The sequence below is a fragment of the Anser anser genome (assembly GCF_964211835.1).
Source record: "Anser anser genome assembly, chromosome: 26".
Classification (NCBI taxonomy): Eukaryota; Metazoa; Chordata; class Aves; order Anseriformes; family Anatidae; genus Anser; species Anser anser.
This window is the reverse complement of record NC_139747.1, coordinates 4,657,271-4,671,763: the sequence shown is the minus strand read 5'-3', so window position 1 is coordinate 4,671,763 and position 14,493 is coordinate 4,657,271. Positions and strand designations below refer to the sequence as shown.

General features: G+C 64.9%; 2 protein-coding genes across 4 annotated transcripts; both read right to left on the bottom strand.

Annotated features, from left to right (window-relative positions):
• Positions 1-269: 269 nt before the first annotated feature.
• LOC310886788 (cytosolic purine 5'-nucleotidase-like) lies at positions 270-4,219 on the bottom strand. 2 transcript variants are annotated; one of them, XM_083811826.1, is made up of 18 exons: positions 4,080-4,219; positions 3,631-3,704; positions 3,419-3,536; positions 3,214-3,309; positions 2,976-3,067; positions 2,835-2,892; positions 2,619-2,712; positions 2,415-2,468; positions 2,242-2,325; positions 2,089-2,130; positions 1,885-1,992; positions 1,699-1,765; positions 1,455-1,625; positions 1,247-1,298; positions 1,066-1,126; positions 795-971; positions 623-670; positions 270-524 (listed from the first exon to the last, which is right to left on the bottom strand). In XM_083811826.1, the coding sequence occupies exons 1-18, from the start codon at positions 4,148-4,150 to the stop codon at positions 453-455; spliced, it is 1,539 nt and encodes a 512-aa protein (XP_083667952.1). In that variant the 5' UTR covers positions 4,151-4,219; the 3' UTR covers positions 270-452. The 2 variants fall into 2 exon arrangements, with proteins under 2 accessions (XP_083667952.1, XP_083667951.1); XM_083811825.1 differs by having other exon boundaries at positions 2,619-2,721; positions 2,838-2,892.
• Positions 4,220-4,778: 559 nt separating this feature from the next.
• SLC20A1 (solute carrier family 20 member 1) lies at positions 4,779-14,181 on the bottom strand. 2 transcript variants are annotated; one of them, XM_083811822.1, is made up of 11 exons: positions 14,085-14,181; positions 13,310-13,896; positions 13,083-13,223; positions 12,867-12,952; positions 10,813-10,909; positions 8,811-8,930; positions 7,108-7,368; positions 6,463-7,024; positions 6,173-6,358; positions 5,753-5,837; positions 4,779-5,496 (listed from the first exon to the last, which is right to left on the bottom strand). In XM_083811822.1, the coding sequence occupies exons 2-11, from the start codon at positions 13,650-13,652 to the stop codon at positions 5,335-5,337; spliced, it is 2,043 nt and encodes a 680-aa protein (XP_083667948.1). In that variant the 5' UTR covers positions 13,653-13,896; positions 14,085-14,181; the 3' UTR covers positions 4,779-5,334. The 2 variants fall into 2 exon arrangements, with proteins under 2 accessions (XP_083667948.1, XP_083667947.1); XM_083811821.1 differs by having other exon boundaries at positions 6,463-7,027; positions 14,085-14,178.
• Between the last annotated feature and the right edge of the window lie 312 nt (positions 14,182-14,493).

The window sequence follows — 14,493 nt, the reverse complement described above, 5'->3', positions numbered from 1 at the left end:
CTGCTGCTGGCTTTGCTCAGCATCTTTATTGGGAAGCCTCGATGGCTGAGGTGCCGTATCTGGAGGTCCTGGTGCAGGATGTGGCCCTGCTGGCAGCGAGGGGGCTGGCTCGGGGCTGTCGCCCCCTGCCCAGGGGCCTGCACAGTCCCAGCTGCTGGATTAGGATCTGGGAGTCGTGCTTTGCTCCCATCTCCCAAGCTCTGGGGCAAAGGTTTTCCTCATAACTGATTTTATGTCTCTGCCACTCTATGACACCAATAAAGCTTAGCCAGGAGTTAAAGAACCTTTTATAAATAAAGGGTGAAACCAGAAGAGAGGAGAAGGGCACCGCTGTGCGGGGACAGGACGGGGCCACTGATCGTCCTGCAGGCGGCTTTGGTCCTCTGGGCTCACTGAATGCCCTCGGGGGGCTGGCACCCACCGGATCGGCGGCCAGCGGTGCTGCTGCGGGCTCAGGCCTCGCCATCCTCTTCCTCCTCCTCCTCCTCTTCCTCCCCGCTGGAGTCCCGGGGGACCCCTGTGACCTGAGACAGAGGGGGGGGGGGGGGGCTCAGTGGGCACAGGACCCAACCGTCATCGGGGTGCGGGTGCTGGGCCAGCTGCAGCACCAGGACTTGCCCACCTCCCCGGCGTCCACGGGGCCGTGCTCCACCGTCGACTCGTGGGCCATCTGCAGCGGGGAGAGGGGTGGCGAGAGGGGCTGGCGCCCAGCACCCGATGGGCTGGGGTCCGCCAGAGCCCCCTCAAGGCAGGGAGGGAAACTGAGGCACGGCATGGGGGCAGGAGCTGCGTACCAGGACGGAGGGCGCCCGGAAGAGGTAGCTGAAGGGATAGTAGAGGAAGTTGACGAAGGAGGCGGCGTAGAGGTCCGCGTAGCGCATCAGCTGGTTGGCGAAGAGGGTCTGGCGCGAGCCGCAGCGGAAGAGGCTGCCCATCTTCCCGTAGCACATGTCCATCTCGTGCGTGACTTTCTGCGGGCACAGCGGGACGGTCAGGGCACCCGGTGCCCCGCGCTGGGGTGCTGGATGCGGGGGCACAACCGGGGATGGGGGCCCCGGGCGTCACCTGGATCCGACGCTTGATGGAGCTGATGTCTGGGCGCTCGCTGCTGCCGCTGTCCAGGTGCCTGCGGTGGGAGTGAAGCCCTGAGCGGGGGTCTCACAGCTCACCCGAGGGTCCTCCAGTGTCTCCTCCAGGTCCCTGCACGCCGTGGTGCCCCACCCACAGCCCCCCCGTGCCCACTCACTGGTACAACTCCGCCAGGAAGAGGTCCAGGCTGCGCAGCTCCTCAAACAGCTCTGCAATAGCAAAGGGCCCAGCTCAGCACAGGCCCCGGCCCCGGCACGGCCACCGCAGGGTGCTGGGACACGTCCCGCCCTGCTCGGCTGTCCCCGGGTCTGCTTTTGTCACCGAGGGGGGTTGGAGGTCCCGGGCCACAGCCAAGCCCCGCTCACCGCTCTTCTCCGTCCACACCTGCAGCTCGCGGGCCAGCTCGGGCACCACCAGGAAGGTGCGCCAGCCCTGCCGCTTCTTGGACTTGAGGATGTCCCCGAAGATGTGGTCCCCCATGTACAGGATGTCTTTGCCCTTCACGCCCAGCAGGTCGCACACCACGTCCGAGGAGCCTGCGCCAGCCACACGTCAGGGCACGGCGCTGCCGCGTCCCCGCGCCACCGCGCAGCCCGGCCGGGCACTCACCGCCGGAGTAGACGGTGCAGTGCTGGAGGGGGCCGGTGTACGTCCCGATGCGCAGCTTCCCCGTGTCCTGTGGGCAAAGGGGGCCCCGTGGTGGAGCCGTCACCTGCGCCGAAACCACCGGGCTGTGCCCGCGCGGTGCGAGGGGTTCGGCGGCAGGAGGGTGGCACGCGGCGGCCGGGTCCCCACCGTGTTGACTTGGCGCAGGACGGTGCCCTCGGCGAAGAAGAGCGGCTTGCGGGTGTCCACCACGATGAGGTCGAAGTAGGAGCGCCAGGGGCGCTGCGGGGTCTCGGCCTGCCGGGGAGCAGGGTACGGGGTGGGGGTAGGGGTGACGAGAGGGGGTCACGGATGGCGGGGGGGCTGCCAAAAGCACCCCCAGCACAGCCTCACCTTGTCCCCGTCACTGAAGTCGAACAGGTAGGACATGATGGCCTGCAACGACAGCCGGGGTCACCGCCACCATCCCTCAGGAGGGCAGATGGGGGGGGGAGGGCTGTGGTCTGTGCCCCCCCCCCCCATAGACGTGAGGGTGCTGCTACTCACGTCGGTGTAGTTGTAGTCGCTGTTGGTGGCCAGGAAGACCTTCCCCACTTCCTTCATGCGGCTCAGCAGCAGGGGCACGCGGGGCTGGCGAGGGCAGAGTCAGGGCATTGGGGGCCGGGGGGGGGGCCACGGGGGGACCTGGCTTTGGGGTGGGGGTGCTCACAGACACTCACGTCTTTCACCACGTATTTCTCCAGGTTCTCCAGCGTCTTCTCCTTCAGGCAGCCCTGCAGAGGGGACGGGTGGTGAGGGCTCAGCACGGTGCCAGGATACAGGCATTCGTCCCCCCCGCGTTCCCAAAAACCTTCTGGGGGTGAAGCCGTGGCCGTGGGGTCCCCCCACGCACGGGGTCCCCGAACCCTGCCCGCGGCACCCACCGAGAGGTGGACTTGGTCCATGGCCTCGCGCACGTCCTGGAACATGCTGCGGAAGGACATGAAGAGGTTCCCGTGCTTGTAGCCGGTGTCGCAGCTGCAATTGGGGGGAAAAATGGAGTGTGAAGGTGACGGGAGACCCCCTGAGACCCCCTCCTCACCCAGGCTGCCACTGGGGGGGTGCCACGTCCTGCCCCCACCCCCCCATTTCCCTCTTACTTGATGTATCTGGAGCAGTTGGTGAAGAAGTCCACGAGGCAGGCGTAGAGGTAGGTCTCTGCCGGGGAAAGGGGCCGTGAGTGGGGGCAGCGCCACGGGGAGGGCTCGGGGGGGGGTGGGGGTGTGTGGGGGGTCACTCACCCGTGAGGTTGAAGAGGGTGTTGAGGATGTGGAAGCGCTTCATGTCGTCCCGCTGGATGAACTTGTTGGGGTAGTAGTGGAGGATTTCGGCCCTGGGGAGGGGGCACGGAGCCGCTGAGCGCTGTGTGTGTGTGTGGGGGGCACCCGGCCGCATCCTGCCCCTCCAGCCGCAACCCAAAACCTCACCGCCTGGACGCCGAGGGACCCCTGCGACCCCCCCCCCGAACCCAGAACTCACCCCTTGAGGAAGCGGAAGCCGTGGGCGCAGACCAGCAGGTTCCCGTGCGAGTCCACCTTCAGCAGGTTCCCGTACAGGGCGTCGAACACCAGCCCCCTGCGGCACGGAGCCCCGTGAGCGCGGCGTGGGACTGGGGGGGGGTCCCGGCGCCCCTGCCACACGCGTGTCCCCCCCGGTCCCGCCCCCGAAGCCCGCCGGCACTCACCGGGTGGGGAAGGTGGGGTCGTACTTGTAGGCGAGGATCTCGTGGGGGTACCCGATGGAGACGAGGTGCTCCAGCAGCAGCTGGAAGGCCAGCTCCTCGTAGTCGGGGGACTTGTACACTGCAGCGGGCAGGGGGGCGGCGTGGGTGCGGGTTGAGGGGGGGGGGCAGCACCCCAAAATCTGTCTCTGTCCCCCCCTCTTTGCCCCACGCACTGGCCAAGGTGTAGTCCATGTCGAAGCCGAAGCACTTGATCTTCTCCAGCGCCAGGCTGCGGTTCACGAAGATCCTGGGGGCGACCGGGGCTCAGCGCTGGGGGGGGGTTGGAGCGCAGCGGGGGGGGCACAGACCCCCGCAGCAGGTGCCCGGTCCCTTCCCCAGCCAAGGGGCCCCACGGAGAGTTATCAGAGCAGAAAAAGGGGCTTTTCATCAGAAAAAAAAGGGGCTTTTCAGTAGGAAAAAAGGGCTTTTCAGCTGGAAAGGGAGCCGCAGGGGGCTGGGGGCGCAGGGCATGGAGCCCCCCGTTTGGCTGGCCCCTCGCACGGCCTCACCACGAGTGCATGGGGCCCCCCATCCCCGCTGCCCCTACCCCCAGCTTTGCCCCCCCAAATCCTCCCCCAGCCCCTCCAGCCCCCCCACACCCCCGTTACCCCCCCAGCCCCACCGGTGCTGGCAGTCCCTCCGCAGCGCCCGGGGGTCTCCCTGCCCCGGGCCCCGCTCGCCCTCGCTGCCCATCACCGCCGCCTCCGGCCGCCTCCGGCCGCCGCCGTTTTAACGGGGCCCCGCGCCCCGCCCCTGCCCCGCGGCCCCGGCCCGGCCCCGGCCCGGCCCCCGGTTCCCCCCCGGCCCCGAGGCAGCGGCGCCCTCCCACGGCCGCGGCCCCGACGGCGCCAGGAGGCTGCGGGCAGCCCGGTGCCCCCGGGCAATCATTAACCGGGGGTCAAGGCCCGGCCCCGCACCGCCCCCGGCCTCTCCCCCCCCGGCCCCAAACGGGGGGACCCCTGGGGAAGTGCACCCCAAACCCCCCAGGCCCCAAGCAGCGTGGGGCCCGGACCCCCGGGGCTGGGAGCGGGGGGCACCGCGCACCCCCAGCCCCAACATCAGCCCCCCAGGGGCTGGTGCCAGGCTTGGCCGTGAGCCCCAGTGAAACCAGGGACGATTTGGGGTCAGCCCCAGGTGCGGGGCTGCGATAAGCCCCCGCCACGTCCCATGACAGCGGGGGCCACGTGGGGCCCTTATCAAGGGCCACAGGCCCCGCTCACACCCAGGGTGTGGGGGGACAGCCCTGTGAAATAGGGGGGAAAGCACCCCCAGCCCCAGAGAACCACCCCCCCCCAAAAGAAATAGAGGCACAGCACTGGCATACGAAGGAATTCTTTATTGAGTCCGAGGTAGCAGCAGTGAGCAAGGGCTGGGGTGTGGGGGGGCCCCAGGGCTGCCCCCCAGCCACACGGGGACACGGGGCAGCATCACCACTGCAGATGGAGGCAAAGCTGAGCACAGCGCAGCCCGCGGCCCCCAGCCCGGGGCGAGGACCAGCAGCACCGACCGGTCCTCCTTCTGAGGAGGAATCACTGCAACGGGATCTGAATTAAGTCATGAGAAATAAAAAAATAAAGTGGCCTCCCATCTCACTGCTAATCTAAAGCTACAGAGCAGTGGGACAGCCACACCTAGGGCAGGCACAGGCTCACGGCTGCACGCCCCTTCTAAAAACTTAGCGCCAAAACCATTAAAAAAAAAAAAGATACTTCAGTGACAACACTAGGCAGAACGGAGGGGACCCCGTGGACGAGGACAGGCCTACAGCACGCCGGGAGGCGCCGGGGAAGCACGCCCGGCTCCCTCGCAGTCGGCAGCGGAAAGCAGGCACAGCGCGAGCGGCGAGGGGCCCGGGGCCACGGGCAGCAGCGGACGCCTCACACTCCCAGGACAGCGTACTTGAAGACGGCCATGATGGCAGCGCTGATGAGGCCCGAGATAGGCACAGTGACGAACCAGGCCATGAAGATGTTGCGGAAGAGGTGCCAGTCCACCGCCTTCCTGGAGCGCAGCCAGCCCACGGAGACCACCGAGCCCACCTGCCGAGGAGCCGGCCCCGTCTCAGCGCAGTCCTCGCCATGGGGCTGCCCCAGACGCTGAGCCCACAGCCCCCTGTCCGCACCCAGAGCCCCCGGTCCCATCCCCACATTGCTTCCCCAGCAGGGGGATCCGGCACAAGCCCCTCACCACCACCAGCTCCCTCATCCCAGAGGGACACAGCTCTGTTTTGGGGGCTCAGCAGCAGCCCGTCCCCCATTAGCAACAGGATCCAGATGAGGCCAGGCTCATCCTTACCTTGCAGTGGGTGGTGCTGATGGGGAGGCCCACATTGGAGGCGATCACCACGGTCAGGGCAGACGCCAGCTCGATGCTGAAGCCACTGTGGACACAAAAGGTGTGGGAATGCGGCACGGGGCTGGCACCAGGACCCCTGTGCCCCCCGGACCATGACGACGATTTGGCCCCAGCCATAGCTGGGGGCTGCTCCCCCCACAGGGCCCAGGCAGATACTGCACAGCGGGACCAGCTCCATGCCTGGGACCGACCCCCCCAGGGCAGCAGGCTGGAGCACAGCCCCTGCAGCAGGGGTCAGCAGGCAGGGAGACATTACAGGGCCACGCGTGTCCCAGGTAAAGCACTAGAGGGATGTTAGAAGAGCCCTTCTCGCCTCGTGCAGGGCTCTGGGAGCAGGTCGCGGTTCCACCCCTGCCTTACCTTGACGGTGTGATGGGAGTCAGGTCCTTGCCCATCGTCTGGATGACTCTCCGTCCCCACACCCACAAACCGATGCAAATCCCCGCGCCGCCGTACAGCAGCAGCCAGATGGGAGTCGCCACTTTCGTAGCCACGTCGCCCGTCTGATAGACAAGGTAGAGCGCAACCAGAGGGCCGATGGCATTGCTGCAAGAGGAAGGCAACCCTTAGCTAGCACGCCAGCTGAGCAGGGCAGCGCCCGCCCCGCAGAGCCAGCAGAAGGGGTGAGCTGGCTGGCCAGCCCCACTGACCTGACATCATTGCCACCGTGAGCAAAAGAGCCAAAGCAGGCGGTGAGGATCTGCAGGAACTGGAAGAGGAGGGACACCTCGGGCTTGTCCTGGTCGTGCCATTCCTCCAGGGAGCTGCTGCTGCCCTTCCTGTCGCCGATGCCCATCTCCACCTGGGCAGCGTTCAGATCCACGTCAGCGGCGGGGTGCGTGTCCGCCACCGCGTTGCAGTAGCTGGTGTAGCTGTCCATGCGCACCCTCTTCTTGGTGTCCGCCGCGGGCCAGGTCAGCTTCTCCATCTCCTCGCCCTTGGACTCCCCCTCCCTGGCCCGGAAAGAGTCCAGGGGCATGCCACAGATGGCCATGGTGTAGGACGTGTAACTGTTGTTGCGGCGCAGGGGCTTGTCCCCCGAGTCCCCCATGCAGTCCCCCATTTTGGCAAGGTGCAGTTTATGCAGCAGCTCCTTGTAGAGGCCGGAGTCCTTGTGCACGGTGTGGTACTGGTACTGCCCGCTGGAGCTCATGTGGTGGCTCACGGCCTGGTTGAACTGAACGAGGTTGCCGTTGGGCAGCTGCACAGCTCCTGCTGAGGGAAAAGGGGGGGGGAATTAGCGCCCAGGGACCCACAGACTCCAGCACCCCCCCCCGCCACCCTCCAGTGCTCACCACTGTCAACGTTGGTCTCCTTCAGGTCGACGCTCGGGAGCCTCTCATGCTCTGGGGCCTCCTCCAAGTCCCCCAGGTTGAAGGACACCGTCCTCTCCTCCACAGCCACCCGGTGCGGCGCAGGCGACACCGCCTCGGCTATGGGGCTCTTGGCATTGCCCGGACCATCGCCCAGAGGCACCTTGGGCTCCTCGTGGTCTTCCTTCAGGCTGCTGTTCTTCTCCATCAGGGGGCTTTCAGAAGGACTTGATTTAATCTCTCCTGCCAAGAGAAGCAGATGCCATAAGGCCCCTGCTCGCTGCCAGAACCACACCTGCCCTGCTGCCTGCGGGGCAAGCCCGCACCCCTCAAGGCTCAGATTTATGGCAGACAAATTGGCTTCTGCCTCCCCAGCGCTGAACTTTGGTAGCTGCCCCCTCCCACCCCAATGCTCACCAGTCACACCTTGCCCAACGCTCAGCAGCCAGACTGTCACAAGCCAGCTCATCTCCTATTTTTAGCCCTCGCACACCCACACCGGGTGTGGTGAGCACCATTACGGGGCTGTTGCTGGTTATTCCGAGGGCAGAGATTCCTCTTCCAACAAACAAGCCGTGTTTGTCTCAGTCTGTGCCCCCTCCCCTGCTGCCAGCACCCCCGGGCAGTGCGGCTCCTGAAGCCGAGGGGAGCACCCAGACGGGGCCCAGCTTCTCCCCCAGGGCCCCCCTGAACTTCTCCGTCCTCTCCCCGCTGCCGGGGGCCCGGCTCCAGCTCCTGCTGCTGGGCTGCGAACCCAAACAGCCCGGCTTGCCAGGAGCAGCCTCCAGCTTCCCCGGGCAGCTTGGTTTCCTGCTCCGAGGGGAGCCAAGCCAGTGCCTCACCAAGCCCAGGAAGCTGAGGCTGTCCCTGCTGGGAACCTTGCTAACAGCGGCTGGAAACAGGAGCTTGGCACATCCGGACACCTCCACCACTGCCGCCCACCCTGGCACCAAGCCCCCCCCAGCCCCCAGCCCCGCACACAGCAGCTGAAGGCAGGGAGGAGCTGCGCAAAGCTCCAGCAGCTGGAAGCACTTCAAGGGCAGCCATAAAGCTGTTAGTCACACCCCAGCTACGCCAGCCTGACAAGGACACTCGCTATCCCCTCACCTACATCAAATGAGGAAGCTGACTGCACGCAGAGCTCGTGTACGAGACCCCGCACAGCTCAGAGCTGCCTGCGCTGTTAGAAAGGTGCCGGGACTGCTGTTCTGGATGCCTTTCAACAGACATTTCAGCCACGGGGAAAGGATTTCATAAGATTACGCAGCTCTGACTTGCTATCTGCAGCTGCCGGGCCAAAGATTGATCACCAGGTATGCCCGGGATTAAAGGTTACGCCAGCTGACAGCCTCGCTGCCTCCTGCCCCAAGCTGCAGCACCAAGCACAGCTCGGGATTGCCCTGCCCAGCAGCTGCCAGACAGCAAAACGCTGCTCTGAGGGTTTTTTTGGGGCCTCGGCAGCCCCCAGGTGCTGCTGCTGGTGGCGAGGAGCACGCAGGGCCCAGCCCACGGCTTGGTGAGATGCACCCGGTGACTCAGGGCTGGCAGAGCAGCTTAAGCGATAACTGCAGCTAAGGATCCCTGCTAATAACAGCCCCGGGGCTAATGAGGTCTCCCCGCTGCGAAAGGAAGTTTGTTAGTAAGCGCGCCCTTCCCCAGAGGATCACAAAGAAGCGGGTACTTACGTTCGATTTTCTTCTTCATTCTCGGACATACAAAGAACCAGACGACGAGAGCACAGACAACAGCACTCCCCGCCGAAATTAGGAGGATACCCCAGAGAGGAAGTTTGTCAAAGCCCAGCACTAGGAAATAAAACAACGGATCTTGAAAACCCCAGGGCCACAGCCCCCTCCGTGTACGACTTTGCGCTTGGGCGTGCGGAGCTCCTCCACCCGCAACGCCCGGGCTGGCCGGCCAGCGAGCTTCCAATTTAATGGGAAATCCACTGCTGACCACACGGAAACCAAGAGCTTAGCACACGTGGAGCCCCACCAGGGTACAGTCTCCCCCACCAAAAGCTAATCTCTTTCACATGCTCAGACACTCTCCCTCCTCCCTCCCGCAGCCAAACCCGATTAGCGCCCGGCGTGCGTTCTGCCTGAGCGCCAGCAGGAACACTCGCAGCCGGCTCGGCTGCCGCCACGCACAGCCCCGTGTCCTGCCTTGCTGCAATGTCACAGAAAAACGCAGCCAGGCTGCCGCAGCAGGCAGCGCTGCCTCCCCTGGCACGCCGGGCTGGGAAGCCGGGCGGAGAGCAAAGGCAGGACCTCGGCTGCTCCCACCGGAGAGCCGGGCTGCCCCCAGCACCTCTCCCAAGGTGATTTCTCTGCCACGCGAGTGCCTGAAACCTTCCGAGAGGCACCCAAGGTGTTTAAGTGACCCAGTTCCAAGCTCTCCCACACGCAGCGTGACTTTTAGCGGGCGCTTACACCTCACAGTCTGCTGCAACCCGTCAGGAGACGGAGTGCTCGTGATGGCTCAGCTCCTGCGCGTCCTGCTGCAGCCAGCAGCCCTCCGCTCCCCGCGCACCGGCAGCGCCCACACCACCGTAACGCGCTCCGTTAGCCTGCGAGCCCAGGGCAGCCTCCAACGACCTGGCTCGCCAAGGGCTACAAACCCCGCAGGGAGCAGCACGAGGCTTCGCCCCCTCCTCCAGCCAGGCGCTCGGGCTGAACACGAATCCACCTGGGGAGGCCGAGCTGCGAACAGACCCGGAGCAGCGCTGCTGCTCGGCAAGCCTCGGTGCCTCTCAGCCCTGGGGCTCCCGGCCTCCTCCTCTTCCTCACCCGTGCCTGCCGGGCTGGGCACCACACCGGGCACACCAAGGGGAGGGAGCTGATGGCCCTCACGAGCCTTCCAGGCACTGTTTACAGAGAAAACCCTCAAAAGCCTCAAAAAGCTCTGCCTCCTGTCAGCCTCCAGCCTCCAATGACCTCTTCCACTGTTCCACAACAGGAAACCCACTCAGACTGAAAACAGCTCACGCCGAGTTACTCTGACTGATGGAAGTTATGATTTGGTGTTTTTCCCCACCAGCCTGCCTTTCGGCTCTGCGGGTACACCGCTCATTACGCCCGTGCCAAGCGGGCGGGCGACGGGGCCGTGCCTTTCCCGTCCTGCCCGGCTCTGTCCCCCCTACACAACAGCCAAACAAACATTTCAATTTGGTGTTCCCAAAGGGCTTTCAAACTGCAGCACGAACTCCTCTTCTCAGTACAGGTGCCAGCTGCAGTGCGCCAGCTCTTCTCGCCAGGAAGTCTCGGGGATAATTAGTTTATTCTTAGGGCCCAGGTGAACAGAGAGGCCACGGGCTCCACGCCCGGCCTCCGGCCCTGCTCCTAGCCTCACTACCGGAGAGCGGGGAGCCCAAGGAGCCTCCCGGCAGCAGCTGGTACCTGAGTTTAGCACAGGTTAGAGAAGGAAGGGGAAGTCGCGTTATCTGCCAGTGCCGGGGAGTCTAAGGAGAAAGGTCTGTGGGGGTTTAGTTTGGGCAGGCCTCTGGCTGGGAACTATCTAGTACAGAACTCAGCGCACGCTAGCCTGCCGCCTTCTGTAACCGGCACAGGCCAGCCGCCTTCTAGGAGAATTCAGCCCTGAAAAGCAAAAAGGGGTAAATCGTGCATTTAATGGAGGCTTTGTAAAGAATTCCAAAATTCAGGTTCAAGTATTCAGACGTGTACTTACAGGGCGCGCCGGTATACATGATGGAGAAGAGGTTGATCCCCACGGTACAGGCATAGAAGACGGGCAGAGCTCGCAAGCCGTTGGGGACGGGGTCCGCCTGCAAGACAAGGTCGGGAGCTGCAGGAACCCAGAGCCCAGCACCACTGGGGCTGTGCAGCAGAGGAGTGGCCACCCCCAGCCCCATCGCGAGGCTCCCCTCGCCTTCGGCCCTGCAACGTGCCCCCAGCCAGAACCAGGAGCTGCAGGAAGCCTCCCCGCTGTGCTCCACTCGCACCAACCGGGGGGCACCTCGGGGCCCCTGGCACCCCCTGCACACACACGCAGGCTCTTGCAGCCCTTCCTCAGGCTCCAGCCTCCCAGGATTTTTCACCTGACCGGGTGCTTTCAGACAAAACCATCTGCCAGACAAAGGTTTCGCCTCTCTCCAGCTGACTCGGGCTGCACAAGGAAGTCCACCACCCACAAGCAGCTTATTCGGCCTCATACCTGTGCAGAGAGGCCCTCGCCCCAGCAGCAGGAGCTCTTAATCTCCGCCGCTGCCCGGCAATCCCGGTCCCGTGCTGATGCAAGCGCACGGAGCGCTGCCGACCGCGGCGAGGGGCCGCAAGCAGCCGGTTCCGTGCCAGAGCCGCTCGACAACGGGCGGCACGAGGGGCAACAGCTCTCAAAGGCCAGTTATGCAAGGTTACTCCGACAGCAGTGACGCCGGATTGTTTTAAAGGGTTGCCAGGCAGAAAACAGCAGCGATACGATCTTAACATCTCTTGAAGCAGAAGTAGTTAGATCCCAGCCCTAAACTCATTTAAGTCATTAAACTCAAATGCGCAGAACAAACTGATTACACAACAATGCTGGAGTTGGCTCCCCTGGACGGCTGGCTGGATGTCCCTCACCGGCAGCGTCGCGTGCTTCACAGAGGTTTGTCACCTCCAAAAGGTGACAATTAAAGCTGCCACCCCCATTTCCAACATTTGGGGTGCCAATTCCCATTTCCTGGACTTCCACACCCTTCAGACGGGGAAAGTTTGTTCTCGAGCCCAGCCACAGAGCCCCTGGAGCCTCGCGGCCCCACCAGGAGGCTGCTGCCACCTGGCACAGTTTTAAGGCAGAGAAGAACCTGGAACAATTTGCCCGAGGAGCTTCAGCTGCAGGTTTCACCCCCAAGCTTGGACTTTGGCTCCCAGGCCAGGCACTGCACACACGGTGACCAGGAAGAGGACACCAGGGTTCCCTGGGTGCCGTTCTCAGGGTGCGCTGCCCCAAGCACTGCCCCTGCACCCCCCGAAGCAGCTTTAGACCTGCTGCTCGCAGGTGGCTTGGGATGGAAACGCTGCTCCTACGTACGGGAAGCGGCAGTTCCTTTGTAGGCTAATGCCAGAGCAGATCACACAAGCTGAAGGAAGTGCAAATTGGCACGGCCACAAGTCGTGCCTCTCGGTGTACAGCAGCACCTAGAGAGGCGCAAGAACCCTGCCCAGCTTCAGAAGAATAAAACCAGCAGAAACTGCTCTGCTTCACAGTGATACAGAACCGCCTGAAGGTGTGGGCTGCCCAGCCAGCCTCTCCCGGGGGAAAGCACAGTTTCCACAGCACCAGGAACAATTCTGTCCCTCCCAGCTTCAAAACAAAGCCATCGCTGTCAGTCATTGCCTTCATCTGCAGCATGGCTCACCCTCGCACCACGAGTCAAGGAAAATCCTGACAAGAAGCTCTGATCTTATCAATTCCAGGCTGCTTTGCTACTTGGAAGCTGCAGCTGGTTCTGCTCCAGCCAGGCAGGGGACACTGCCAGCCCAGATGTTTTGGAGGAGGTAAGCGAAGCCTCCTTATCTCCTGGGCTCCACTTCACAGAACAAGTGCAGCTCTCGTCTTCCCCTAGGTCCCTTCAGCTCCTCCTGGACGGGTGCCCGCTCAAGGCTCGCCACAAGCACACATCCAAACCCATGCACCTGCATGACTTCTGATGCACATAAGCCACCCAGACACGCTGACGGGCACGCTGGGAGCCCCCAGCAGCCCCGGGCTGTCACAACACACAGCTGGACCATCCTTACCTTACGAAGAATGAACCTACGGACAAGGAAGAACAGGATAGCAGACATGGTGCCAGACAGGAGGGGCGAGATGAACCAGGACAACACTAGGAGAGAAGAGGTGTGATTAGAACCACACCGCTGGGAGGGGAAGCCCTGGGCACGCAGGGTGGCAGCGCGTGCTGGTGCCGCACACGGAGGTGGCCGCGCCGTGCCTGGAGCCATCGCCTCGCTTACCGATTTTTAGCAGCTCAGACCACTTGACACCTTCCTGCCCTTTGGCCACCAAGGAGAAGCCAATCGTTGCTCCAACGATACAATGGGTACCCGAAATGGGAAGCTTCAAGAACGAAGCCACAAGCTGCCACACGGCCGATCCTGAAGGGCGAGAACAAGGCTGGTAAGGGGAACGGAGCCATCGGCGTGGGGCAGTGCGGCACGGCGCGGCGCGCGGGGGCACTCACCGAACATGGCGCTGATGGAGCCGGCCATGAGCAGCTCCTGCGTGGAGTTGTACATCTCCACGTCGATCAGCCCCTTGCGGATGGTCTCGCTGACCTTGGCCCCCAGGAGGACGGAGCCCACCGTCTCGAAGATGCTGGCCAAGACGCACGCCTGCCGGAGCGTCACCACGCCCGAGCCAACCGCGGTCCCGAAGGAGTTGGCCACGTCGTTGGCGCCCACGGAGAAGGCCAGGACGAAGGCGATGACGAAGCCCAGCACCAGCATCCAGAGGAAGCCCGTCAGCGGAGCCGGGACCGCGCCGCTCTCCGCCAGCGCCGTGACGCCGGTGGGGACCGAATCCATGGCTGCTGCGAGTGGTTTGGGGACGGCCGGGGGGCTCGGGAACCGGGGGGGGGGGGGGGATGTAAACAGAGCGTGAGGTACGGAGGTGCTACAATAAATAACGGTACAAAATTAAATAGGCTGCGGGCGGGACGCGGGGCTGCTGCTATAGGGCGCCGGCGGCGGCGGCTGTGGGGCGGCTGCGGGCGGTCAGGGCCGGGCCGGGCTCCATGGCGAGGGCGGGCGGGCGGGCGGGCTCTTCATCCTGCGGACAGCGGGCGCTGAGCGGGCGGCACCGCGCGGCCCCAACGGCCGCTCCCGCCCCGAAAAACCCCGAAACCACCCCGAAACCCCCCCCCTCCCCCCAAGATCCTCCCGATGCCTCCCAAACCCTCCGGCTCCGGTCCGTCCGTCCGTCCGTCCGTCCCTCCCGCCCGCCCCCTCCCCGCTCACCAACAGCGCCGAAGGGGCCGGGATGGGGCCGGGACGCGGGCACCGGACGCGGGCTCGGGACGCGATCGGCTCGGCCCCGCTCCGCCGCCTCCCCCAGCGCCGCCGCCCGCCCGCCTATTTATAGCCGCCGAGGCCACGTGACCGCCGCGCCTCCCGCCCCCCCCCGTGACGCCCGCGGCCTCCCGGCGCTCCCATTCGCCCGCCGGCCGCCGGGTGGGCGGGGCCGAGCCGCTATTGGACGGCGGCCGCTCAACGGCCCGGGCCCGCCCGCGGCTTTGGCGCGCCCCTGCGTGGGCGCGTGGGCAGCGCGCGCCGGCACCACGTGGGTGCCGCGCGGGCCCGGTACGGCGCGGCCCCGACCCGGTACCGGGCCCGATCCGGGATCCCGGCGCGATCCGGCCCGCACCGG

What these genes read in the sequence shown, in the direction of transcription:
- LOC310886788 (XM_083811825.1), bottom strand. Translation starts at nt 4,150, where the DNA reads ATGGGCAGCGAGGGCGAGCGGGGCCCGGGGCAGGGAGACCCCCGGGCG. An exon ending in ACCAACTGCTCCAGATACAT is followed by an intron (nt 2,722 to 2,837) that starts CAAGTAAGAGGG and finishes CATTTTTCCCCC; the next exon opens with CAATTGCAGCTGCGACACCG. An exon ending in TTCCTGGCGGAGTTGTACCA is followed by an intron (nt 1,127 to 1,246) that starts GTGAGTGGGCAC and finishes CTCCCACCGCAG; the next exon opens with GCACCTGGACAGCGGCAGCA.
- SLC20A1 (XM_083811821.1), bottom strand. Translation starts at nt 13,652, where the DNA reads ATGGATTCGGTCCCCACCGGCGTCACGGCGCTGGCGGAGAGCGGCGCG. An exon ending in GTAGGTTCATTCTTCGTAAG is followed by an intron (nt 10,910 to 12,866) that starts GTAAGGATGGTC and finishes CTTGTCTTGCAG; the next exon opens with GCGGACCCCGTCCCCAACGG. An exon ending in AATGAAGAAGAAAATCGAAC is followed by an intron (nt 7,369 to 8,810) that starts GTAAGTACCCGC and finishes TTCTCTTGGCAG; the next exon opens with GAGAGATTAAATCAAGTCCT.